The 26,626-nt window shown below is 30.2% G+C and overlaps 1 protein-coding gene across 2 annotated transcripts in view; it reads right to left on the bottom strand.

Moving 5' to 3' along the window:
• LOC129958411 (tyrosine-protein phosphatase 99A-like) overlaps positions 1-26,626 on the bottom strand; it is a 150,542-nt gene that overhangs the window by 93,497 nt on the left and 30,419 nt on the right. For both annotated transcript variants that reach the window (XM_056070893.1, XM_056070894.1), the window contains exon 2: positions 8,403-8,696. In XM_056070893.1, the coding sequence (XP_055926868.1) occupies positions 8,403-8,696 (294 nt within the window). The remainder of the gene's footprint in view (positions 1-8,402; positions 8,697-26,626) is intronic.

The following is a 26,626-nucleotide window of genomic DNA, read 5'->3' as shown; positions in this document are numbered from 1 at the left end:
TTTAATGTACTATATGCTGTTTATTCATTACATTTATTTTTATATCATTAATTTTAACAACAATAATTATTATTTTATTTATTTATTGAAAGTATTTAACAGTTTATTTAATCATTAAGTACTATTTATTAAAACTTTTAAATATTAAAAATAAATCTTTACTTCCATTTTCAGTTTAAAAATTTCCTATTTTTCCTCCTGCTCTACTCATTTTCAGAAGCAGTTTTTTTCTTTAACACTTACTTTTGGATAAAATGAATTTTATTGTGGTGCCGTCAGGTTGAAATTAGGGAATTTCCATATTATTTTGGAAGCAATCTCAATTAAATATATTAAAAGCAGCGAGTTTGCAGGCATTATTAATGTAGTATACAGATTAGTTATTTCTCTACTAAACAAATGGCGAAAAAACACGCCGTTCATGCAAAGCTGCAATGTCATATACTAATGAGAGGCGGACACTATTTTGAAAAAGAGCTGAAGTCCGTTGACCCCATTCAAGGTCAGAAGCAGTCTTTTGTTGGGTTGGAAGTAAGTCAGGGGTAGAGAAACGGTATAATGTGGGCTTCTAAAGCTGTTGCTATTTTCTTGCTTCGATTCAATATTGATTCTCGGGTTTGAAGCCGTTAAACTACTAGGAATCTTAATTCTTAACTGTTAATAGATGCTAAGGATAAACTACTATTTTTTTTATAACACAATACATGCATAAGAGAGATAGAGTTAACGTTCACTTGTTTTATATGCAGTAAAATCTCTGGCATATCGTTCAAGGGATTGCACCAAAACAACATTCAATCGAGAAAGACGTACAATCGAATATCATTTTAATACGAGATAAATTATTTATTTCAGTAATAAAATATAATAGCATAGGTCAACTTTCTAGAGAGATTTCATAATCTTTTGGTACATTATCATGCTTATAATTCATGCAATATTAATTGAATTTCAAATTATTTAAAAATTACAAAATTCGAAATAATTGAACAACACATAATATTAAATATAACACTTAATAGTAATAACCTTTTTTAGTAACTTTATTTAAATATTTTTTCGTTCGAATTTTTATCATAGAATATATAAAAATGCTAACTCTTTATTATTAGGTGTATTGCGTTATTTTAGAGATTATTATTTTAATAGATAGATATTAAAGTAATTATTTTTAACTTAATAAATCCTTCCTGATTTTTCTCACATTTTTACAAGGAAATACCAAAATTTTAATCTTGTTTTAGAAAATAATGTTAATTTTTAAAAAAATTATTCCAATGTTATGGAATTTCATTTTGGATTTTAATTAATTTATTAAGAATCTAATTTATAATCCTTACCCTTTTGTATGCCGAAAAGTAGTGAGATGTATTTTTATACATATGAGAGTATAGGAATTCCTTTTAGTGCTTAGAAATTTCAGAAATATTTGCAGGTTTGTTATAATTCCTAAAAATTAATGTGAAAGTTTAATGCTATTATACGGTTTTTATAATAATCATTATTCAACAAGAATAAGAAAAACAATACATCCTGCAAAATGGCCAATCAGATTGGACATAGGAGTGCAAAGGGTTAAAAACGATTTCTTCGAAAGTTTGAGGTGATGCACTATCGAATGCCAGAGACCTTATATATATATTATATATATAAATTAACAATGATATGAATGGGGATGAATCAGGACCAAGATCGAACGCACAGTAAATTACTAAAAATGGAATTTATATCTTCAAAAAAATTAAGCTCAAAAAACATAAACTGAAAATACTGTAAGAATTACATGAAAGAAAACCACAAATTGAATTAGGTATAAAGCTCTGACCACGTTCTCACTATTATCTTCCCAATTTTGACATCTTTTCCGCCTCCAAATAATACTTCGGATAACTGGAGTTCTATTATAATAAAGATTTTTCATTACACAAGACGAACGCAAGGAACGAGACCTGCACATTTCTAGGGCAAAATTCAGGTACCGGCTGTTACAATACCCAAATGAGTTTTTATAATGATTATTCTAATAAATAGATCAGAAAGAGCAATGTTATCAAAATTAAAACAAGGATTTTGCTATGAACAGTTCACTTTTGATTCATATGTATTTGTACATCTAGCTTCTTGATAAGCTTCCGAAAATATTTTAAGCTAAGCCAACCACTTTCCATTTGTACAAGACGAATTCGAGTTTCGGATTCCTCCAAGCCCATTCTGACTATAAAGACGAAATTCAGGCATCAGCTGTTTCCATCCCCATATGAAATTTTATGGTGATTATTCCAATAAATATGAGTCAGAAACAGCAACATCATCAAAATTAAAGCAAAAATATTGCCATGCCCACTTTACTTATGATTCATATGTATTTATAAATTTGACTTCTAGATAAGCTTCCGAAAATATTTTACGCTAAGCCAAGCAATTTCAGCTTGACAGATGGCCTCGAAATAAAGTTATGGGAAGATTTAATGAAAGTCTGAAGAAATTCCTCATCTCCTTTAATCGATACAGGAAGGAGCGAGTGAACTTTCTGAGGATCGATCAGAATGACGCTTATCATAGTCATAGCCTCCTGTTATTTCCGGCGCCAAGAGATTTCTAGGGCAAAACTTATCTTTCGGGCGAAATCCTTATTTACATGAAAGAGATGAGATATCGGCATATCTTACCACTGTATTTTAAATTTGGTTTTTCATGAAGTCATCTATGACTCCAAGAAAAAGAAGTGTTTATACTTAGTCATCATCAAAATATAAAAATGCAACAAATCTATTAACTCGTTTTAATTTAAAGAGACTTGTTTCATGTTTGTAAAGATAAAAATTTGTTATCGACTTTTCACTGAAATCTGGTGTATTAGAATTTTCAAATTTCGCCCACTTACGTATTCTTGTTTACAATACACTACTTTAATATTTTCAGAACTATAAGGTAACTGAATAATTTAATAAAAGTTATGCCACTTAAATGAAATTTGAGAATCTTGAAGGAAAAAAAACTGATTACAAGACTCCATAAAGTTTCTAAATAATGAATTATTATATACATTTTTGAGGTAAAACATTTATATAGGTTAGTTACATTTGTTCTTAAATGTTTATATGTGATAAGTGATTGGCGTATCAAAATGCCGTATGTCACTAACGGTTCTAATTACTATTCAAAACTTAGTGTACTTTGTAGTATGCTATTTTCGACATTAAGATATTTGTATATAATCTCGACGAAACGCTCTAATTCAAGTAAGTTACCTACAAAAATCAAACTTATAATCTGAAAATATTTTCATAAATAAAGAAGACTGACTCAGTTTAAAATTTCTGTTCTTTTACAAATCGTCGATGTTGTATTGCAATCCGTATGTCAAATCTGTCAAAACACTTTTTTTTAAATGCAGAATGCAGTGCTCAGATAGAATAACTAAATTCCCTCAAATGATTTATGCGATATGCCATTGTTATATGTTATCACAAAATGCCATATATCGCTAGCGATTCCAGTTATTATATCAAAATTTCAAATGTTTTAAAACTTGTGAACGGTTTCTGACGCGATATTTTAATCTAATTCTCAGATCTTGAAATGCTCTAATTCACGATCTGAGATTTTTCCTTTAGCATTCTTAAACATTTTTCATATTTTTTTATGACCACTTTGAATTTCAAGAGTAATATTCAATACATTTAAAATCGAATTATTTTTTTTTAATTCAAAAAAGAATATTTTGTCACGTTAAAGACATAGCCACACCAATAATCGTGCATTTATTTGGATGGTTTTCCGTTCCGTGCACACAAAGGAAATATAATGTAAATTAATGCCAAAGCCTTAGGGTGTGGTTCTCTTGAAACTGTAAATATTTGGAAGAAGTTACAACAGATAATAACTTCGGTCAATTGATAAGAAAATTGATCGCCTGAATTCCCCTCAAATGTGCTAAATGACAAAATGGTTAGAATATCTAAATACTACATTGTCTGTCATTCATTATCAGAAAAAGATTAATGGTACAAAATTAAAAATGTAAAATTAAAAAAAAGGACAAAATGTTAAAAAGAATCGAAAATTTGGAAATAACCTCATCATCATCATTTAGAAATTAGTCCTCATTTGTTTTCGATGCTATGTCACAAGCAACAGTTATGATTTTTGTTTTCATTTCAAATTACCGTAATTATATGGAAAAATATTAATAGTGCAAAATAAATTTAACAACAAAAAAAACCAAGAAAAATGATATAAAATGTTAAAAAGAATCGCAGATTTAACATTTTACAGTTGACAAAATTTAGTAGGTAAAGTCTCATCTATCACTGATGCAATGTCAAGCGCTAGTTATAATTTGTGTGTTAAATTTCCGCAGTTAATCATTTTGATTTCGCATTTTTACATTTAAAAGTTTAGTTTAATTTAGTAATATTAGCATCCCGTTTTTAAATTTGAATTATAGTCGACTGACTGGAACAGCACACCAGCGAGAGGATGTTTGACCCTCGACGGCAGCGAGGCCGTATACACGACGGTTCGTCTACCCGCGATTCTCCGGTCACGAAGCAAAACCACCTCCAGGCCACAACGGTACTTAAAAGCTGAGGTGAAAAAGATTATCTCTACTAATAATAAAAGTGAATGTATATGTATCGGTGCGAGTGTGTATCTATTGGTGCTCTACAGGCCAGAGCATTAGATTCAGGGCTATTACATTTGGCAAATATGTCTTAGAAGGGTAAAAATATGCGTCTCGAAGTGATTTCTTTCAAAAATTTTACTAGAAATTAATCAAAATTTTGGAATTTTTCTTTGATAACTTCGAGAAATATTATTAGACAAAAATGAGTTTTGATCAATCCTAAAGTTTAAAACTATCTTTTTAACCAACTTAATTTTCATACAGCTTTCCTTTAATTTTAATACGAGTTTTAACATATCTTTATCAATAATTTACAATCATGTTTTTTTTATTACTACAAAGAAATTGAAACTGCTTTTATTATTTATACAAATATTTAACTATATTTTGTCTTACACTGTAGAAAGATAAGGGAATAATCCTAAGGAATTTTAATTTCGTTTTTATTTCAGCAATGTTTCTGTGAAATTTGTAAACAATCTTCTTTTGTAGTAATATTTCTGCGAAATTTGTAAACAAAATCTTCTTTTGTAGTAATATTTCTGTGAAATTTGTAAACAAAATCTTCTTTTGTAGTAATATTTCTGTGAAATTTGTAAACAAAATCTTCTTTTGTAGTAATATTTCTGTGAAATTTGTAAACAAAAATATTAAGTATATATTCAAAAACATACCTAGTAAATTAACAAATTATACTTGCTAATATTTAATTCGTTTCATCAACATGCTTCAATTCATTTAACTTGGTGCAGGACGTAAAATGCGCTGTAAAATTTTAACGTTGAAATCCAAGCAAACATAAACGCTCCAGAACTTCATTTAGGAAGTTAATTTTCATTAAATTTTGATTTTATGCGAATGACATCATTTCTAATGTATTTGAGAAAATTGATTCCAAGATTTTATTATATTTATAATAATCATAAATTAATGGCACGAAAATATAAAATAATTAAAATAAAAAGTTTCTTCTTTTTTAGAACACTAAAAGTTTTTCTAAAATCTATTTTTATTAAATTTACGATCGATGAAAACAAGAAAAATTTTGATAACTGGAGATGCGACTGTACATAACATATCCCCTTCAAGATTTTTATGGTTAACAAGCATTATGATTAAGTTTAGCATAATACAATACAGGAATGACAGCTTGAGTCTATACTGATATTAAGATTCCTTAAGAGTTTTCGGTACATTTGGATTAAAATAGGACGTATTTTGTACTTCTTTGGAAAAGTTGGTATAAAATAAATATACCACCAAGTAAATATCGCATATAGAATATACAACCAGAAAATATACAACCAGACTTGAAAGAATTAAACTGCAGACATTTCAATTTAATACTTTTCAACATTCCCTTGCTTATTGGTTGAAAATTGGTGTACGACTGATGCGTTACTTTCCTTCCATATGATATATTATATTCCCTTGCTTATTAGTTTAAGACTGATGTTAAAAAGTGTGACACGGCTTCTAAAGTTCACCTTATTCGCGACCCTTTCTCTGTTGAGAAACTTCCCCCAAATATAGAGAATATGTCAAAAGTTAAATTGTTTCGTAATAAACAAAAAGAAATTCCACTGAAAATTTCCAAAAAAAAAGAAAATTAGATATGCAAACTTAAGTGTTTTTATGACAAATATAACATAATATATTAAGAAGTATGTGAAGGTTTTCTAAACCCAGTATTTCTGTACGGGATCCACACCAGCTTGTTATTACCGACACTATCATTCATTTTTTATTTATCACTGAAAAAAAAGAATTAAGTAACGATAAATCAAGCAAATTTAAATTCGTATGAGTATATGTAATCTTCCAAACTGCCGCTCCACTTTAATCCCTGAACTACTTTGTTTTCGCTACGATCTAATGAAATTACATCTTCAGTTCCGGAAATGTGCTGAGTCAATGATGCAGCTAAGAATCCATAGAATACACGAGATTCTTAGAGAATATTTGTAACGTTTCTGTCTAATTACAGCATTTTAGAATGCTATAGTTTAAAATCACTTTAATTTTTTACATTTTTTTCATGTTTTTTATCCTAAAAATTTGAGAAAAGGTAATTCGATAATGTATAACATGCATTTAAGGGGCATGGCAGTTAAGAGATTAAGGATATTACCACAGTAAAATAAGAGAAATTTCATTTCTTGATATATCACAAATGATGATTATAGCCGTTCAATTGTTCATAGAAGAATTATGTACTAGAATATTTTGTACAACAACATGTTAAATAGTCATATTGGCTGAAAATTTGTCATAACAACACGGAGGAGATCGTCCACAAGAATTAAAATTTATGCTAATTAGATAGTATGGTAATTACAAAAGGATTTAGAGCGGAAAATGACAATGAAATTTCCTGAAAAAAAATTAGCCATTACAAAATTATAAATTTTAGGAAATGCGAAAAAAATTATTATGCATATTTTTTTAATTTTTTTTTTTTTTTAGTTAAAGCAAGGAAGAATTTTTATATCAAACTAACTGTCATTTAAATCATTCATTGCATTTTTCTAACATTTACTTTTTGGCACATTATAAAAAAAAATTAAGAAATATATGTTATAAATGTTAAAAAAATTGATTATTATAAAATAACTTTAGCAGCTACAGTAAAAATTGTTGTTCAGATGAAAAATAAAAGGGCTATTTTATTAACAGCTCTAACGCGCGAAACTTCAAAACCGGACATTCACTTCAAAGCCATTGTCAAAAGTTTCGCAGTAATCATAAAAAAAAATCAAGCAGAACAACATATAATTGCATTTATTTCAACTTTGAAAACCAAATGTAACGAATGGGAGTGAAAAAAGTTATGTCCAGGTTGCCATTTACTTTCACTACGCCTAAAAATAACCACCCCGTTGGTGTGATAGTCAACACATTAGAAGATCCTAGTTTGATCTGAGTTAAGTCTTGAAAGTTTTATGCAAGAGAGAAATCTGCCTTCCGCCGACAGAAGTCTCGTTGTTAACACATTCACAGACAGTACTGTTACAAATCTCATTTGCTTATATTGCGACTTAACTGCAACATAAATACAAATAATGGCTGTACCCGTCAAAAAAAAAAAAAAAAAAAAAAAAAAAAAAGTTTTTTTTTTTTTTTTTTTAGTTGTTACACCCACTAGGATATTGCTCAATATTTCGAGAGAAAAGTTCATTTTAACTGAGAAGATAAAAGCACGGCATTGCTAGTTCTACCCACATTTTAAAACAGAATGTGTTAAGGGAAGTGCAGTGGCATAGCAATAAAAGGGATAAGAGAGATATAGATGACAGATCGCCGGTCTTAAGAGGACAGCATGTGACAAAATGTTAGTGCATTTGTCATTTCTAAAGCCAAATATGATGAAGAAAAGAAAATATATTTTGTATCGGGTACTATTTACTCTAGTAAAGCCACTGGAAAAGCCACACCCCTCTTGCTCAACCGAAGGTGCATGTAATAAAATTTCTTTCTGATCACCTGTTTTTTTGTTTTTTTTTTGTGTGTGTGTGTGTCCTTTTTTTTCAATCGCCGTTAAGGAACATGACACTAACCAATGGCACTGGTCTAACACATGTTTTATATTCAGCCCTGCATGCAAAGATATGAAAGTAAGCCGATCGCTCAGGGTCACACTGAGACATCCTTCCACTCCCATGGACATTTCATTAATGTGCATTTTAACTGGTTGAGAGGCCTTCTTTCCGTGGGTGATGAACACCATTGCGTGACAGCTGGAGAAGAACAAAAAGAGTGGAAGGTGACTCACCTTGAACCAGAAGACGAATGGAAGCCCGCTGCTCGTCATTGATCTGACACTGGTAATCGGCAGAGTCCGAGTAGACGACATTACGCAGGAAGAGAGCATCACTCAGCAGGTTGATATGTGGCTCTGCTTCCCAGAGGGTGGTCTGCTCGTCATGCACTTCCACTATCTTCCGGTATTCTTTCCACCAAATGAGGCTGCGGACGGGGCCTTCAGTCGGGGCACAAGGCAGGGACACATTCGCCCCCGCTCTAACAAACACCGGCTCTGGGAGCTCTTCTTCTTCACCTTCTTCCGCTGAAAAAGACAAGATACAGTTTATCTCTCATTGATACTGATAAAGAATCATAATAATAAATGATAGTGAATGACAACTCAATTCAATAATATTTAGAGTGCTACAAGTCAAGTGTGGATTGCCAAGCAACCCATGTTATTCTAATGGGTTCTTTTACATGGGTTTAAATGTAAATTCTTTAATTATGTTAAACTCTAGAGAGTTTGACAAAATTAAAGAGTTTGCATTTTAAATAACGAATTCTGTTATACAGAATATTTATAACAGCTTTTCGCCCCTTCGACTACGAAATTATTTAACTTTCTAAAAAACACATTTCTATTCGAGGCAGTGGTCATTATTTCAATCTATACATCATCTGTGATTCTCAAAATGCCCTGGTAAATTTTGCCATTTAAATTAATTACTACTCTGGCTTAAGTACAGATTTATGTAACAAAATTTCTGTAATTTTTAAAACTTTAGCGTATAAGGAAGAGAGAAAAAAATCGATTACAAAATGCAACAAGACAAATTAAATAAAAGGATATAAAGATGAAATAAAAACAAAGACGCAAGTATTTTCCGTGCACATTATTAAAGAAAATTATTAAAAAATAAAATAAAGCCAAGAAAAATAATTAGGAGTAGGAAGGAAAAGTGAGAAACAATTGCTGTAAATTTCTTCTTTTGAGCATATCATTCTAGATGTTTCACTTCAAAAAATAATCGCGTGAATAAAAGCATTAGAAATTCAATATTAAATATTCCAGATAGCATTGATTTAACTTTTCTCCTCCACAAAAAATTAGTTAGGTTATTTAAAATAGCCTTATAATGGATTCATAATTTTCATAATGGCGTAAAGTCTGTGTACATTGATTTATCAACGGAAAAAAAAGGGGAAAGAAATTCCTTTCGGAATTAGAGATAAAATTTAACTTAAAACTAGCGTATTCTTTTTTTAAAGAAACTTGTGTATAAAGATATAATAAATCATATACTTCTTTAGATACTTTGTGAAAAATCATGGTTTCTATAAAAGGTCTTAAAAATTTCTATCTGAAATCATTTCAATCCCTTTTTTCCATCCATTCAATGGCCTCATTCTTCTTTAGAGTAGATTTGAGGCAACAAAAAGTGACATTTAACTTTGGTTTCGGAATAACGTTTATAAATAAATTTCTTGAAATTTTACAATAGTTGTAATCAGTTAATTTACAAAAAATAAATAAGCATTTAACATCTGGATCATCATATAGCATACATAATATAATAGTTCCTGTTTTAAAACAACCAGAAATGATGGCAGTTTTGAAGAGGATTCCAGACTAGCTTTCTAGCTTTTAAAGGATTGATTAGATTTATATCCCGTGTTGAAGCTGCAAATGGGTTAATTTGGAAAGGATCTCATAATCTTGAACTGTGATTAGATGTCAGTTACAAAAGCTAAGCTCGAAATCCCCTTCCTTTCAAAACTTCCGCACCTTATCCGTGAAGGAATAGTGTTCCCAACGAATTTAAATATCATCTCCTAAATAGTATGCAGAGGTGAGAGAAATTAGAGAAAAAGGAAAATCGCGGTGGCCTAGTGGCTAAATCTCATTTTCAAGTCTGGGATGTTGTGGGTTTGAAAGCCGATTCCACCGAAGGTACTAGTTAAATCAAGACAGTCGAGTCCTGGTACTCGTTAAATCAATACAGTCGAGTCCTGATATTCGTTAAATCAATACAGTCGAGTCCTGATATCCGTTAAATCAATACAGTCGAGACTTAGACATCAGGTCACCACGGTTTTCTGCTTAAAATTATATAAAATAAATTAAGAGATAAACAAAAGATCCACACAGTGAGTAAATTTAAATATCCAATTTACAGAGCTAAAAAATTAGTAAAAATGCATTCAAGTTTTGCATAGTTCAAAATTGGACACAAACGCGGAAAGAGAAACTAATAATTAATTCTCGTAATTTTTAAGTGGCGTGGTAATATCTTCAAAGTTAAACAGCTCCAGAAGGTCCGAGCACTCTTCCGTTTCAATTGCACGATAAACCTATTAAAGAGTACGTTTTATACGTTTCACTTATCGGATGAACAGACAGAGAAAAAGGTGAATTTTTCGTGGAAACACAAGTAACAAGTTTTATCCCCAATCCTCCTGCTGCTTTCGGGGAATTAAAAGAATCCTTATCGCTCTGTAAGCTTCTACCGGTGTTTGTATAACTGATTTCCTGTAAAGCTTATGGGGGTAGTGCGGAAAGAGAAATCGTTGAAGGGAGGGAGAGATTTAGCTACTGAATGAATAACAATGCACTAAGAAACAAAAATGAACACAGACTTTCACAAGTTAAGTTATGGATAAGTTCCTGTGTGTATAAGTGATTTTTAATAAGCGATTTTCAATTCAATCTTTACTTAAAGGATTCGGCGAGCTTATAGATTATTTTCCAACAACTATCCGGAATTCCATGAATTTTATCTGAAGTTTTTGATGTCTGGAGGATGTATGTTTGATGAAATGAAAAATTATTATTCTTTCAAGTGGACGGTATATAATAAGAAATTACATTTCAACAGCTGAATACAGAAGGTAGTATTTTCTCAGAAGCTTAATCTTCACCGTATCAAGTTCAAAACATGGAAAGCTACGTCTTTTCTCATATCTCCTATCGGGAAAAACAGAAACAAAAGAGGATATATTGATCTCGACTTTAGTGTATGTTCCTTTTTGTGCTTTGATTCTTGGTGATTCTCGAGCATGCATTCTTATCGTTGATCGACTGGGACAAAATTTGATACACATCTGCAATTTTGGTAAAGACAACGTCCAAAATTTATGCAGTCTTTGCATTTTTGGCCACCACATTCACATAGACAGACAATCTTTTTACGAATTTGGTCCAAAATTTGATACATATCTATAAATCTGATGTAAAGACCATAGCGAATTTCGGATGCCCAGTCATCCGTTGAGTTCGTTCCCTTACCCTTTAGCCATATCTAATTCGATGACATTTTCTGATTTGAAAAGATATTGTACTGATTCAGTTAAGAATTCATGGAAAACTTGAAAAGTTTATTGACTTGACGTAATTTAAGTTTCGAATATGAACGCGTACGAATGGCTTAAGTTTAGCCAATTTTTAGCCAATCTGTTGAAGAATATAGTTCTTCGATAGATGAACCAAGCTCAAATACCACAATTAAAGGGTTTAATAATGGATGAATATCTGAAATTTGCTATCGAAGTATTTTGCTATTTTGACCGCGTGCCTGCATCACAGTTTGTTAATAAATATTCATTCTTACTATCAATGTATCCGCATATAAATGAACCTTTTGCACGTGCAAGTGTCTCTCAGGTGGCATCATTTTGACAAACTTAATTTCAATAGTCTATAGAAAAATCACAGTGTTGCAAAAAGCTACTTACTAATTTATGGGGAAGGGTCAACCAATAAATATCTATTTTTTAGGCTAAGAAGAACTAAAATAGGTCCATATATTCACATGAATACATAAATAATATTTAGAATCCTAATTCGTTTCTAAGTGCAAAAGGTTAAAACCGGTAAAAGGTTAAAGATGCATTTCACAAAGTCTTTTGTACTCTACTATTAATAAGCATGAATCTTATCAAAACACCGACCGCAAAGGATTAATAAAATTTATTGACAAAGATAACTAGAAACTTAGAAAAGAATAGGAGGTTAAGATAAAAATGAAAACTATCTGTTTAACGATCTAGCGCGGACAGTATGCTTGGCTCAAGGGTCAATGACAGCTTCAGAATCAGCAATACAAGTTTCCATTGATGACACGACAGTCTAGAAAAAAAAATCTTACTCCATTGTATGATAATTTTAAATCGTTTGGAATCAATTTAAATTTTAAAGATGATTTCAACAAAATAAAGAGCTCAAGAAGATATAGCGAATCATTCGACTCAACAGAAAGAAAATGAAACAAAATTTCAAAGGGCAATCATTTTTATGCCCTGTCATTGAATTATGTGAAAGAAGTTCATTATTTTCTTCCTATTCTGTCAGTCTTAAATCACCCCTTACATTAATCCATTGTGGCCGAATAATGAATTTACTAGTGTAAACTGGCATCAACAAAATATTGGTAAAATCACTTTACAAGTAAATAGTATCGAAAATATCAATCGTTTTCACAATAAAAATATAAAATATATTTAACTACTTGCGTTGGCAAACGATTCAGGAGATGCGCGTGCCAAAACAATTCACTGTAATTCGCAGTGAGGCCACACAAAGCATTCGACACCTTATAGAAATGGGAAAAAAGATTTATATTCTAAATGAATTAGTTTTCGATTGTGTTTCTCTAAACTTTTCTCAGATAAACAATATCAATTGACAGGCCGCGAACATCATTTTTACATCTGTGATAATTGCCTGTGAGGTGTGCTACAGGTCGTTAGCGATTTTGTGACAAAGGCATCTCGACATGCGTGGCACATCTATCCAACGCAGTGGTTAATATTTTTAATCTTTTCACATAGTATTTATCAGTGCCTCCTTATTACTTTTATTAGTTTGAAATATCCATCACATTTAAGAAAGTTAGGTTTAGACAACGATTGCAGTGTTTTAAGGAAGGGTTTTTTTCTTATCGATTTCATGTAAAATATATAAAATAAAAGAATAAAGTGATCCCAAAACGGCGTTCCAGCATTACTCCTACCTAAAAACAGAAATGATAAGAAATTTGCACATTTTAAATATGCAAGACAAGTTTTCTGGTATTTATCGATTTTCTGAACGTAGATTCAGTACCAAATCGGATGCTATTGGATGTAATCGAAATTCAATGTGTTCCTGTTTAAAGGGGAAAATTCGAAGAAATAAATTCACAGATACATTATCATTTAAATAGCACTTGAAGATATCTTAAGAATTTCAAATAAAATTACTTCAACATTTGGAAATATTTCGTGCACATTTATTTATCTATAAAAGGAAACAAATCTAATAAAAGATTAAGAATATTGACATTCACCTTGAGCCAATTTGAAAGCGGTAGCGGTGAACCGAATTTTGCCGAAGTTGAAAAAACGGTAAAAATGTATAAGTCAGGAAGAAAAAATATTAACCATGCCTTTGTATTTTTTTTATATTGACATTCTTAAGTTAAGTTTATGTTCTAATTAACAAAATAATGATCTTAGGTAGGTATATTATTTTTAAATTCGTTATAGATTGTAATGTTTCATTGGAGCTACCGAATTCGGCACAGTTATTTTTTTGTGTAATAAGGCCTCAAGTTAAAGTTTTCCAAAATTTTGATAAGATTTTTATTAATTAAAAATTAATTGAAATTCTTATGTTTTTCCAAAATATAATCGCAGCATATTATTGTACAAAAATCATTTTTAGACTATATTAATAGTGTAAAAATTGCTTTCCCGAGATCCAGAGTTATTTCCGCGCAATATTTTCTATATTTTTAATGAAGTTTTCAAAATAAATTCTAATCGCAATGCAACAAAATCTTCTATTTATGAAATTAAATTTTACACACGCGTGTTAACGTTAATATTAACGCGTGTTAACGTTAATATAACGTTAATATAATATAATAATAACTATCGGCAAGAATTTTACTTTTTGCTTCTAATAGCATGTTTTTTTTTTTCTTTGCCGATAGTCTTTTCGTAAAAAACGCAAGATAAAAATCATTATGCACAGAATGCAACAACTCATGCAATCAAAACATACGAATCAAGATTAAAACATTATACTGCGATGTTATAAGATCTTGTTTTGGATCATATTAAGATTAATTTTAAATGGTCAAAAACACAGTTAAAAATAAATATTTTTAGTCAGAATGAAATGAATAAACAGAAATTAATAAGTATCCACCAACGCATCAAATTTGATTTTTTTCCCCCTCCCTTCCTTCAGAGATCATCGAAAGCTCCTGAAGTTCTCAAATCTTTATCAGCCTATGTTTGCACATCAATACAAGAAGACCACGCATTCCACGTTAACGAATCAGCCAATACGGAAATAGAATAGACGGTGGTAAAAAAAAAAAGAGCCTTTTTAAACATGGCACTGATAAGATCTGCATAAATGAAACCAGCCGCTATAAACAACTGATACGATGCGTTTACAAACACTTTCAAAATTCACACCAACATGGAATATTTTTTTTTCTCCTTCAAATGAATGAGTCCCGTTGTATAAATACTTTGATAACCTTCAATTTCTTGTTATGTCTAAAAGTGAGATTCTGTTTGCTAAAGTTCCTAAATTTCAAAATGGCCACAATTTGACCCAACATTTAAATAATTAAAATTTGAATAAAAAATTCTTTTTAAAAGAGGACGCCGAGTTGCTATTTTCCACAAAATATATTTGAACCAAATTTGATAGCTTTAGGCTCAGCGATTTATTCTGTAGATCGCCAATAGACTTGCATCTTTACATTGGCAATTTTCACAATATATCCACGATCTTCTGGAAAACTAGAATCGTTTCAAGAATAAGTAAGAATCGTGTTATTTCCACGACTCACAAATAATTATGAAGACATATTAATTCGTATTAATAGACGGTGGACAGGAAATGTAACTAGGCAGAGAAAGGCTCATTTGAAATAAGCTGTTTGGTTATTCAATAAATGGTTCCTAAAATCTTTACTAATGGGATGTCGTAGAATTTTCTTCCCAGAAATTTCACATGCATTTTTGTTTAAAGAAAATAAATATTTTACAGTTTTGAAAGAGTGTCCATGAAAGAAAATAAAACAGATTTCATTATTTTTGACATACAAGATTTCATTTTCCCCTTTTCTTCTAAAATGAGTATTTCAGCCCAATAGTTACCATCAGTATTTTCAGTCCTCATGTAAGACAAATGAACAATTATTTGATAATTTCTGTTTTTTTTTTTTTTTTTTGTCTAACAAAACCTTTTATCAACTAAAAATACATTTGCTAAATTATCTGCTGATTTCATCAAAGAAATGAAAGTGATTGTGTATACACGACGTTCGAATAGATTCGAACCATTAAATTTGATGACGACAGATCTTTGGAAATAACGTTTTCTTCATGCAATCAGCCCATTCAATGTTTGCCTCTTTCGAAATGCATTTCATTCCTTTTCCTAATGGGTTGAGCTCCTGACATTCCTAATAATTCTAGATGCATCGCCGTCAATAAAATTCAAATTATCTCGAAAATGATTCTCGGAATCTCGAACCTTTCCGAAATTTGATGAAATTGCATTAAAATATATTTGTTTTATTAAATTTAGAAATACCTGGAAAATTGAGCTTAGCTCAACGTGTTTTTTTTTTTTTTTTTTTTTTTTTGTAAAATCGTGTTTTTTTTTTTTTGTTTTTTTGTTTTTTTGGAGAAAATATTCAGTTACGAATCACATACTGATTACATATGAATATTTTTCAATCTTACCTGCATATGAACTAGCTATTTAAATAAAAAAAAATCATGAATGCACTTAGTTTAACACGTTATTCGTATTGGATAACACAATAATTGCATTGTTGCTATTGCATGTGAGCCGAATGTATTCGTATTTGGATAATTTCGTATACGCCATCTAACAAAATTTTGAGGTGACAGTAGGTTATGATCCTATAGCAACAATGCAAGTACCCCAAAAATTTACGAGATGGCGCTATATGACATAGTCAGCATAAAGAGCAGATAGAAAAAGCTCTAATAGTCAATTATAAAAAAAATGCTGTGTGTGTGTGTGTAAAATCGTGTTTTTTAAGAAAAGACATCTATATAGATAAACTTAAAAAGAAAAACCTTATCTAAATATAAAATTTTATCCAAATCGTTAGAACCGCTTCAGAGATACACAAAATAAATATATATTTTATATTAAATTAAATATATTAAATATATATACACAAGGATTGCTCGATTAAAGTTATAAGATTACGATGCGGTCACGTCGCTATGATCGCGAAATGTTCTTCAAATGGTTGCCATCTTGAAAAGAAGCAAAAAATAAAAGTTTCCTTTGAGAAACACTCAATTTTCGTTTTTAAGGATTGCAATTAAAATTTTCTGGCCACATTCAGAGAGGTATCGTGTAAAAAAATATAATAATTCGACGACCACGTAGTAATTTTCAGTCTACCCAGAAAAAATTTGATAAAATTAGTGAATATCTGACAAAAGTCTGGAAATTCCGGTTTTCGGGGGGGGGAGGAGCATAATTAACCCTTCTATATACTAATAACAGACACGCTTCCAAATTGAATGTCATATTTGATTTCATTTCAAGATTCGTAGATTCTGATTCACTTTTTTTTCCCTTGACATCTTCCCGTCCCTCATTTTGGTTTCAACTTATGAAAATATACGCTATGAGATTTAGAGTCTAAATATTTATTAAATTTTAATTTCGAATAAATTTAATAAAAACATTTTTATTAAATTTCAATTTGGAATAAATTTAATAAAAACATTTTTAAAAGCACACTGTTATCAGTGTATTAAAATACAAATTGTTTTAATTATTTTTTAATCTTGTAGCCTTCAATTTATAACTTATTATTATAAATATTATCGAATCAATTTTTCACAAATTCACTATCAGGTTGCGCCTCTCTTTTAAAGTAAAAATGAAATTAAAACCAATTGTTTGAAAAACAATTAAATTCTGAAAATATAAAAATACCATATTGCTATCGTGAATACATGTGTGCAAAATTTTAAAATTCTTGCACAGCAGGAAGTGAGTAAAAATCAATTACAAAATTCCATCTTGACAAACATGAAAGGAATCAAGTTAAATAACAAAGATAAGAATGCGGGATACGATGAAACTGATTATTTGTAATCTTGAATTTTTTTAACAGAGTTTTAAAAAAATAAAAGGATGCAAAAGAGTATCTAAGCAGAGCCTCTTTTTATTATTATTATTACTTCAAACCGTTTCGGATGATTTATCCAGAATCAAAACAAATAAGAAGAGAAATTGCGATGTTTAATTTAGTCAATTTATGTTTTCTTTTTCATTCTTCCGATCAGCTAAATCTAAACCAACCAGACAGAACGACATCTCAACCGATATGGGTAGTTAATTTACATTTTAAACGTTAAAGAACAATACTTCCAATTTTCTGCCGCTTTAAAAAAAAAACATTTATCACTTCCTTAATGGTGAGAACATAAATTTTTTTTTGTTTCATCGGAAGAATGTAACAAAGTTTTTCATCAAAATATCAATAAAAATTTTCCGGAAGCAAACTAAGCAAAGAAATAGGCAGCAGATTTATGGAAATTTTCAACGAATTCAGTTGAAATGATCAGATTTTCGGATCTTCAACCAGACATACTCCAGATATTACAGAAGGAGGTAGGACATAAAGGATAGGATTTATAACAGGATAAACAATCAAAGACTCAGACTTCTCCGGCAAATCAAAAATATCTTATCCATTTACCATAGATACTAATGGTTTCGATCCAATACACAAAAGAAATTAAAATTGAAATAAAGTATGAAAATGTATTGTCATTACTCATTAAATTAGGAAGACCATGCCATACATAATTTAATAAAATTATAAAAAATAATTATTCCAACGCTATTTTTCAAAAAGTTAAACATAGCTAATCTTTTTTTCAATTTTTTTAACACGATCCATCTACTTATAAGTAAAATAATAATAATAATAATAATATTATAATATGACACGCTTTCAAGAGGGGCGTATTGTCACTGAAGTTAAATCGATCAAGATTTTCGCTTTCATAGGAGCTGGCCATATATTTAGACAAGAAAGCTGGGTGTTTCTAGGGATTTTTTTTTTATTAAGAAATTTCTAGTGATTTCTCTTAAGAAATTTTTTAAAATTTAAGTCAGAAATTATCCCCCAAAGCTGTCTAAAGAAGATTAAGATCCTGTACTAGGAATAAGTATCATACAAGATTTCCAGATCAAAATAGACGAAAAGTTTAGGAACCCTACCGAGGAAACACACACCTATTAAAATGCGTCGAGATTTTTTTTAAAAATGATTTGATAAAGAGTTTATAAAGAAAAAATTTACATATTCTTTCTGTATTATATATTTAAAAAGTTAAATATTTTAAGGTGCCCACAAACTTTATGGAATCGTGAATACATAAACTTAACGAAATTTATCAAGATTATTAAACCTTATGAAATTTATCAAGAGAATTTTAACGCTTGTTTTTAGCAGACAATAAATGCTACACTCCAGATTATGAATCTTCTTAAAGAATATGATTTCGGCATATCTTATATTCAAGTATATCATGAAATGTTAAAAGGATTTAGAATGAAAGTTATGCTAAAAAAATTCACGATAACAAATACAACTCAAATCTTTTTTTAAAAGCGGATATATCTCTATTACCCTCAGGAAAATAAAATACCTGCTATTCATAAATATTGCCTGACAAGAGCATTACTTCAAAATATAATATTGAACAGAGTTTTTTTTTTTTTTTTTTTTTTAAAGGATAAACTTTTCGAAGTAAAAGTAAATCGAAACAATAAAAAGTCTCAAATGTTAGTGGCAAGAGCCTCACTTCACTTCAAAATGCGATATTGCATTCTTCTTTCTTTAAAGGATAAAAATTTTGAGGTAAATTTAAACAATAAAAAGCCCCAAATGCTTGCTCACAACCGAAGCATGGGAAAAGATTAGAGCAGAAGAGGGATACCATGAGATCATAAAAAAGAAATGGCAACCAGTTACTCGTTCAAATAGCGAGAAAAGAATATCTATTATTCAAGGTTGGCATTTCTTGAAACTACATAAAAAAGTTATACAAGTCTTCCAAGCGAAACAACTTAAAGGAAATCGGAACAGAATGCTCACGAGAAAGAATATCGAAAGCATGCAACAGAAAATTTTATTGATAAACAATTAACTCGCATTCAGGGTTGAATAGGATTCTGAATTAAAGCTGCCAATAGAAAATGGATTTGTTTAGAGGTAAAAAGAAACTTTAGACATTAATCATTTTAAGTATAAGAAAATCCATTTAAAAAAGTATGTATATCGCCGTCGTTATATCAAAATGTCGTATATCAAGTACCATACACAGCAAAACATAAGAAATCTTGATACAACAGCTGGAATCATTAGTGCCATATGGCACTTTGTGGCTAATGAAGTAACATGAGAGCAGATGAAGATAACCTACACAAAAGTTTTGCATCAATAAAATGTTTTGAAAAATTTAACACAAGCCATTTTGATATTAAAGTGACAATATGCAGTTTAGAAAGAATTGTCCTGAACAGTGTGTGATTGGGAATAGTTATTTTCGTGCAATTTTATCTTTTGAAATTACCAGTTGGCTAAACTTTAGTTCAACTAGATAGAAAATCTGAACAAGAAAAAGATGAAAGACAGTATGCGCTTATATTTTAATAAGCAATGCACAGAATCATGACAGAAATACCGAATTAAAACAAAGTCGCACGATTCAAATAGAAAATGAATATCAACATCGGAATAGAATATTTATCAGAAAAACGTACTCAACAAAGAAATTCGGAAAAGCGTTATTCTTACTCGCTACGTATCATTCCTATGCGGACTAAATTTGTTTTAAAAAAATTCATATCGGTAAGCTGGAAGACATATATCCTTTACATCTCAGTTACTATCTGACAACCTAAATTGTTGATGTTAGAAACAGTCAAAATTTGGGCGTGAAAATCACTTTTCAGCCTCAGATAATGCAGTTATCAAAAAACTTTAAATACAAAAGCTGTTTCTCTTAATGAGGCTCTAATATGGCTAATTTGATTTGTTTTTTTATCTTTAATATTAAGATAGTTATAGTGAAATGAAAATTTCAACCTCCACCATTTCCATCCCCTTTGAGCTAGATGAGTCATTTACGATTTAGTCCGAGATTTTTACATTTCTAACAACATATTTCAAGCCAGTTAAAATCAAAATAAAATTACTCTAATTATCCTCTTTACAAGATAACATGGGCAAAGTGTAGTACGCATATTATATATAAACATATGAATGAAGGTAAGTTTTGGGTTCCAGGAACCATGATCGGTGAAGAACTGAAAAATTTTTCCTGAAGTCTTCTCATGAGGGCTATTGCAATAAGTTGTCTTCCTAAGGGAGTGTACCTAATAATAGAATCTAGTTTCTGAAACAATCGGTATAATAAATTGTATTTTACTTTTCACCCAACCTACACATTTAATATACACGATCATTTAATTGCAATTTTTTGGATCTTTGGAGGACAGAGCCCTGGTGGTTAAAAATATCTAATATATACATGATTAATGAAATTCTTTGCTATCCAAAGTTTATTTTTTAGTGAATACATCTTTCACGAAGTTTAGAATTTTTCATTTACATTTATTCAATTCGAATACAGCAATTTTTCAAAAACAAATCTTGAATCCATTCAAATTACTTCAAATACAACAGACCCTTTAAAAAAAAGCTCTGGGAAATTCGCCGCATTTGTAAAAACCTCAAGCGCAAAACTGTCTTACTCAAAAGAAACGGAATAAAAGAGTTTGTAAGTCGTACGAGAATGCTCTTTGTTTCAGAAAGTTTTTCGTATGCATCGGAGGAAAAAAGCATTATTTATTTTATTTTCTCTTCTTTCTGTTCTTTAGCGGGCCGGAGAAACCAATCGTAGAAGAATAAACGATTGCCTAATCTGAAGATTTTTCAGAAAAGAAAAATAAAAATAAAGAAAAATGTTCGATTCATTCCGATTTGGGGGGGGAGGGGGCAAATATTTTTATTTTTTACTCTGTTCAAAAAGTATAAACACGAAAACTTTCAAAACTTCCGTTCCGTTTCAGATCTGTCTTGTACATAAACACAAAACATTGAAATTTCTCAATTTATTTTACAAAGACAACAAATGGATGATACTTCAAATGTAATCTTTTAGAGTGTTTTTCTCTTTGCACTCTTTCCCCTTCCCTGGAATAATGAAGGATAGAGGTTATATTGGAAGTATTCACAGCGCTGTCTTTTCTTTTCTTAAAAGATAATTATTGATGATTCCAAACAAATAGTGCTTAAGGAAAACAAATGATGCAATCCAAAAACAGTGGTGTTTTGAGCTAAGCTCTTCAGCAAAATAAATTTCCGAGTGGTTTTTTCTAAACAATTACCGGGAAAGAAATATTTCTTAATATAAGATGAAAAAAAATTAATGTAAAACAGAAAGAATTTTTTAAAAAAAAGGGGGGGGGGAGACAAAGAACAAATATAAAAATTAAATACACACACACAAATATTATATATCTAAAAGCACAATGAATGATGTAATGCAATAAATAACCTGTGCAGTGAATTGGAATTACAGACTGAAGCTACATAAAGTTAACAGAATTAGTTAACAATTTAGACTCGTAGAAGGAAAATCAGCGGTTTTAAGATGATGGTAAATATTTGTTAAAGAAAACAATTTTTAAGAAAATCCTCTGGAATTTTCCAGCTAGCGAGAAAACTATGGGTTTTAGTCGCTAATTTATCTATTCTTTTTTTGTCCTTATTCTCGGTTTAACTAACATATATATTTATGTGCACAAAGATATTTACATCGGAGATTTCTTTTTGAAACAATCCTTTAACCTGAACACGAACAGGAAATAAGGCAGTTCTTCTATTCAAATAAAAACTTAATTAATTTGTTAATTTTTATTAATATCCAGTTTCCACAATATTTCACAAAAGATTATAGGTCCTTTAGTTCGGTTTTTAAACAGGCACAAATATATCTGAGAACATCGTTTAAAGGCGTTCTATGTTTTAAAAAACCAATAACCAAGAAAAATCTTCCGACTTTCTCCTAATGCTTACATAATATTGTGAGATTTGTGTTAAGCTTCGTATTACAGCGAAGAAAATCAAATACGATATTTGGACCACTTCCATTCGGTCTATTGAATCTAATATGATACAAATTTACAGTTTTGATTATCCAATTAGTTGGCATTTTTCAGCTATCGTGTTCACAAACCTAAGAATAGACAAACTGATCGACAATCAGCTTTTTTCATCATTATGATTTGACCCAATATTTTATATAGAACTACAAGTTTGATAATAAAACATTTATTATTTAAGGGAATTTTATATATATAAGGAACACTTAAGTACGAAATCTTTTACCAATCAGGCTCGGACATTTTTTTATTTTCCGTATTAAATCGGGGATATTTTGAATCATTATTTATATGCAACGCTTACAAATAAGTTCAAAAGGCTTTGGAGCTAAGGGAGTTTATAAGCAATGATCAAATAGCATGCTCGGGAAATTGTATGAATTAATTGTGAAGAGATTTCTACGCTTCCGGATGAAAAAGATTAAGAGTCCCTGAACTGTCTTATGCTGAAAACCGAATAAACCACAAGCGAAGCAGAGAGGCAATAAACTTGGTTATAAATTACTTTCAAAATATATTTTTCAGCATTCATTTGAGAATCTAGAGAATCCCGGGAAGCTATGAGTGGCACGAAAATAAAAAATAACAACAGCAAAGTATTTGAGTTGAGTATGACAAAAGAATTTGGTTTAAAGAGCCGAATAAGCGATAAAAATTCTTTCTGGAAACCACGTGAACGCATTTTTAAGTTTTTCTACGTACTATTCGCACTTTTTTTCAACGGTAATTATTGGATATCCACGTTGAACACCAACTGCAAAATGTTACATGAACGATCTGCCATTTCGTAATTTAAAATAGTTCCTAGAATTTACCTCTATGATCTAGCAAATATTTTGACAAAATTAGTATCTTTCTACATTTTTAACTCTTCACACATTTTAATCACCATCTTATTAGATATTTCATTCTGTAAAGAGAATGCGTATTAAATGTTTCAATCCCACCAAAAACTTTCCAGGAAAGAAGTAAAGCTATGATGACAGTCTAGGAAAGAGCCAACTCTGAAAGGATTAAGATTCAGTAAAGTAGCAAATGGAACGGCTGCATTTCCTTAGTGCCAGTCTTAAGGGGCGCCATAGAGACAAAACACTATACTAGTTTTTAAAGACTATGAAGGGGGCGCGAACCTCACTGCATTTAATAACGAGGTTATATAAAATGAAGGGGACAAAAAAAATTAATATCATGTCTCGGACGCCATTTAAAGATAAAAAAAAATGATATCAGGGGGCGAAATAATCATATCCCCGGGGAGCCACTTATCTCCGCTACAGCATTCTGGAGAGTATAATCTCAGTTGTGTAACAGACGCATATAATAGTGACATCCGATTGTTTCCCAGCGTACTGCATTTAATAGCTTTATGATCGACACTGCGAAAAATGGCGCCTGTTCTCAAATTGCTAAAGGACATTTGGGATGTTTAAGTGTTAAGTATATTTTTACTTTGCATATTTATGACTATTTAGGATTTTTTTTTTTTTTTTTTTTTTTTGCAAACTTAAGATTTAATCATTCGTCATTCGGTGAGGACATCATCAAAATGTACCAAACAGTTTATTCAGTTGTTTTTTTAGCCTCTGCTTTATGTTTTCCTGAAACTATGAGGTGGGAATATGTCATTGATTCCACACTACCAAGACTTTAATACTTTAAATTTATTATGGACCCATACAAATAACGAATGATTTAAAAAAGGATATGTGTAATGGTCGAGCGTAAATGGCAACTATCTTACGCAGGTTACAGAACCCATATTAATATCTACAGCGACCAGTGATTTAATTTACCGGGGCACTTCGAGAAGATAGGGGTTCCTTTGTAGTTATACTTTCCATAACCCCCACCCCACTTTATTGTTAGTCTCCAAAAACCTTTTACTGTAAATTAAATGTTCTATATTTCCCAAATAAAAATTAATACATTAAATTGTTTAATTTAAAATTTTGAAAACCCATACATTGCTTTAAATACTTAAAATTCCTGCATACAATATATGCATTTATATTCTTTTTATTTCAAAATAATGCGTGTCCATACAGCTTATGAAAGCAAAGTAAGATATATTAACTTTTAAATAAGAAAATCTTGCATACTTTGCAGAATCCGGTTAATTCACTTTTGAGTTAACGACTGATTATGAAATTAGGTGCAGATTCTTAAGTTCGTAATTTTGTACCTAGGTTAGGCATTATTCAGTTAAACAAGGGCGTTTAGCATTCACTCAGCTCACGTGAGCTATATTTTAAACCTAACGAGAAATTCATTGGCATCAATCATGCCCATTAAAAATGCATTAAGCAATAATGGCAAAAAAATAAGCTGAATTACCTTCGGCTTGTTGCCTTTTACTAACAATGATGAATTAATAGAACGAACCCTAGAAGTGAATTTACAAGCTTACTTATACATAATACGAATTCAGAAAGTTTTTTATTATATTTTGAGGCATATAAATTTTTAGAGGAATTTAATTTTATTTCAAAATTTACAATAGTGAACTAACACATTCATAAGATTATCAAAGCAAGTAATACATTTATTAATGTTTGATTTCATTTTTGAGGAAAATTATATTTCCATTAACAGAAATTATGTTGTAAGATTATTTATTTAGTTTAACTAAAATAAACCACATGAAGCATTCTTTCATCGAGCAATCAGACGCTACTTTTGAGGAAAGAACATTTGAAAAGAATTGTTTGAAGTAGTTCCTTAAAATGTGGGCTGTGACCCTTTACAGAGCCGCATTCAGCCAGTTCCTTCGATACGTGTCAGCAAAAATAGTTAGGAAAGTCATCTTGACTCTTAAACCTTCATTCGCTAAATAACTAGTTTCAAATGAATCCCTCTTTATTCGTCATTAATTTAAGCTTATTTTCTTATTTATTTTTCAGTTCTGAGAACGGGATTATTTTGGAAAAAAGAGCGTCTTTAATTCTCTTTAATTTTATTGTGTCTGTCTTTCATTTAATTAGATTGTGTTCCAACCTTTAATTTAATTGTGTCTTAAAATTTTTTAAGTTCTTCTCCTAATTAGGTTACGAAAAGGTTAATAGGATCGCAAAACTTTCAGAATGTCTTCTTTCAGATTCTTCTACAATTAAAAAAAAAAAATCTGGATGTAAAAGATTTCATCAAATGTGCTGGATAACTATTTGAAAGTTACTTTCGTTCGATTTACATTAATTGTGGTTTTTATTTTACAGTCATTTTCAGATAAATAAAAGAATGCTTACATTTTTCTTGCCAGAAAGAGGTTGCAAGAGAAAAAGCTTCAAGCTGCTCTGGTTTATACTCATAATAAAAACAAGTTTATGAAAGAGTTTAACCTTTAACGGTCAATTTGTTTTCTAGTGATGGTATATTTAAATATTTTTGGGATTGAGAGAAGAAAAGAAATTTATTCAGCTAATTGAATAATACTAATTTGATTTGTGATTAATTAATTTACAAATCTAGCCTCTTCAATTGGTTTGAGAAAAAAGATTAAAACATTTAAATTTTTATTTTATCGAAAAATTTGGTGAGAACTTAACACCAAATTTCACATAAACGTTAAGTAATGGCACATAACTATCTAAAAATTAATAATTTATTATTAAAATCGCATTATATGGTCAGTGTTTATTCATACATTTTTGTGGTTTCTGAAGCCGTGAAAAATAGCAGCTCTAATAAAATGTAATAAAACAATTTATAATGGACATTTAAAAATCGAGGAGTTTTGCGGTAAGAAACCTCCCATGGCCTAAGAAAAGGTTAAAGTAGCAGTTTTTTTTTTTTTTTTTTTTTTAAATATAGCCAGTGGCGCTTTACAAAGCAGCCACATACTGAATTTGGTACACAATTTTATTATCTGAAGTTTAGATCCGTACCAAATTTTGAATTAAATCTGTCATTGGGTTGAAAATCTGTACATTCACGTGCATATAAACACGATTACAAAAACACAACGACTTGGGTAAATGATTGGTATGTAATATTACACGTAAAATTGTAAT

Source organism: Argiope bruennichi, chromosome X1 (assembly GCF_947563725.1).
Source record: "Argiope bruennichi chromosome X1, qqArgBrue1.1, whole genome shotgun sequence".
In the NCBI taxonomy this organism is placed as follows: Eukaryota; Metazoa; Arthropoda; class Arachnida; order Araneae; family Araneidae; genus Argiope; species Argiope bruennichi.
This window is presented reverse-complemented; position numbering and strand designations above follow the sequence as displayed.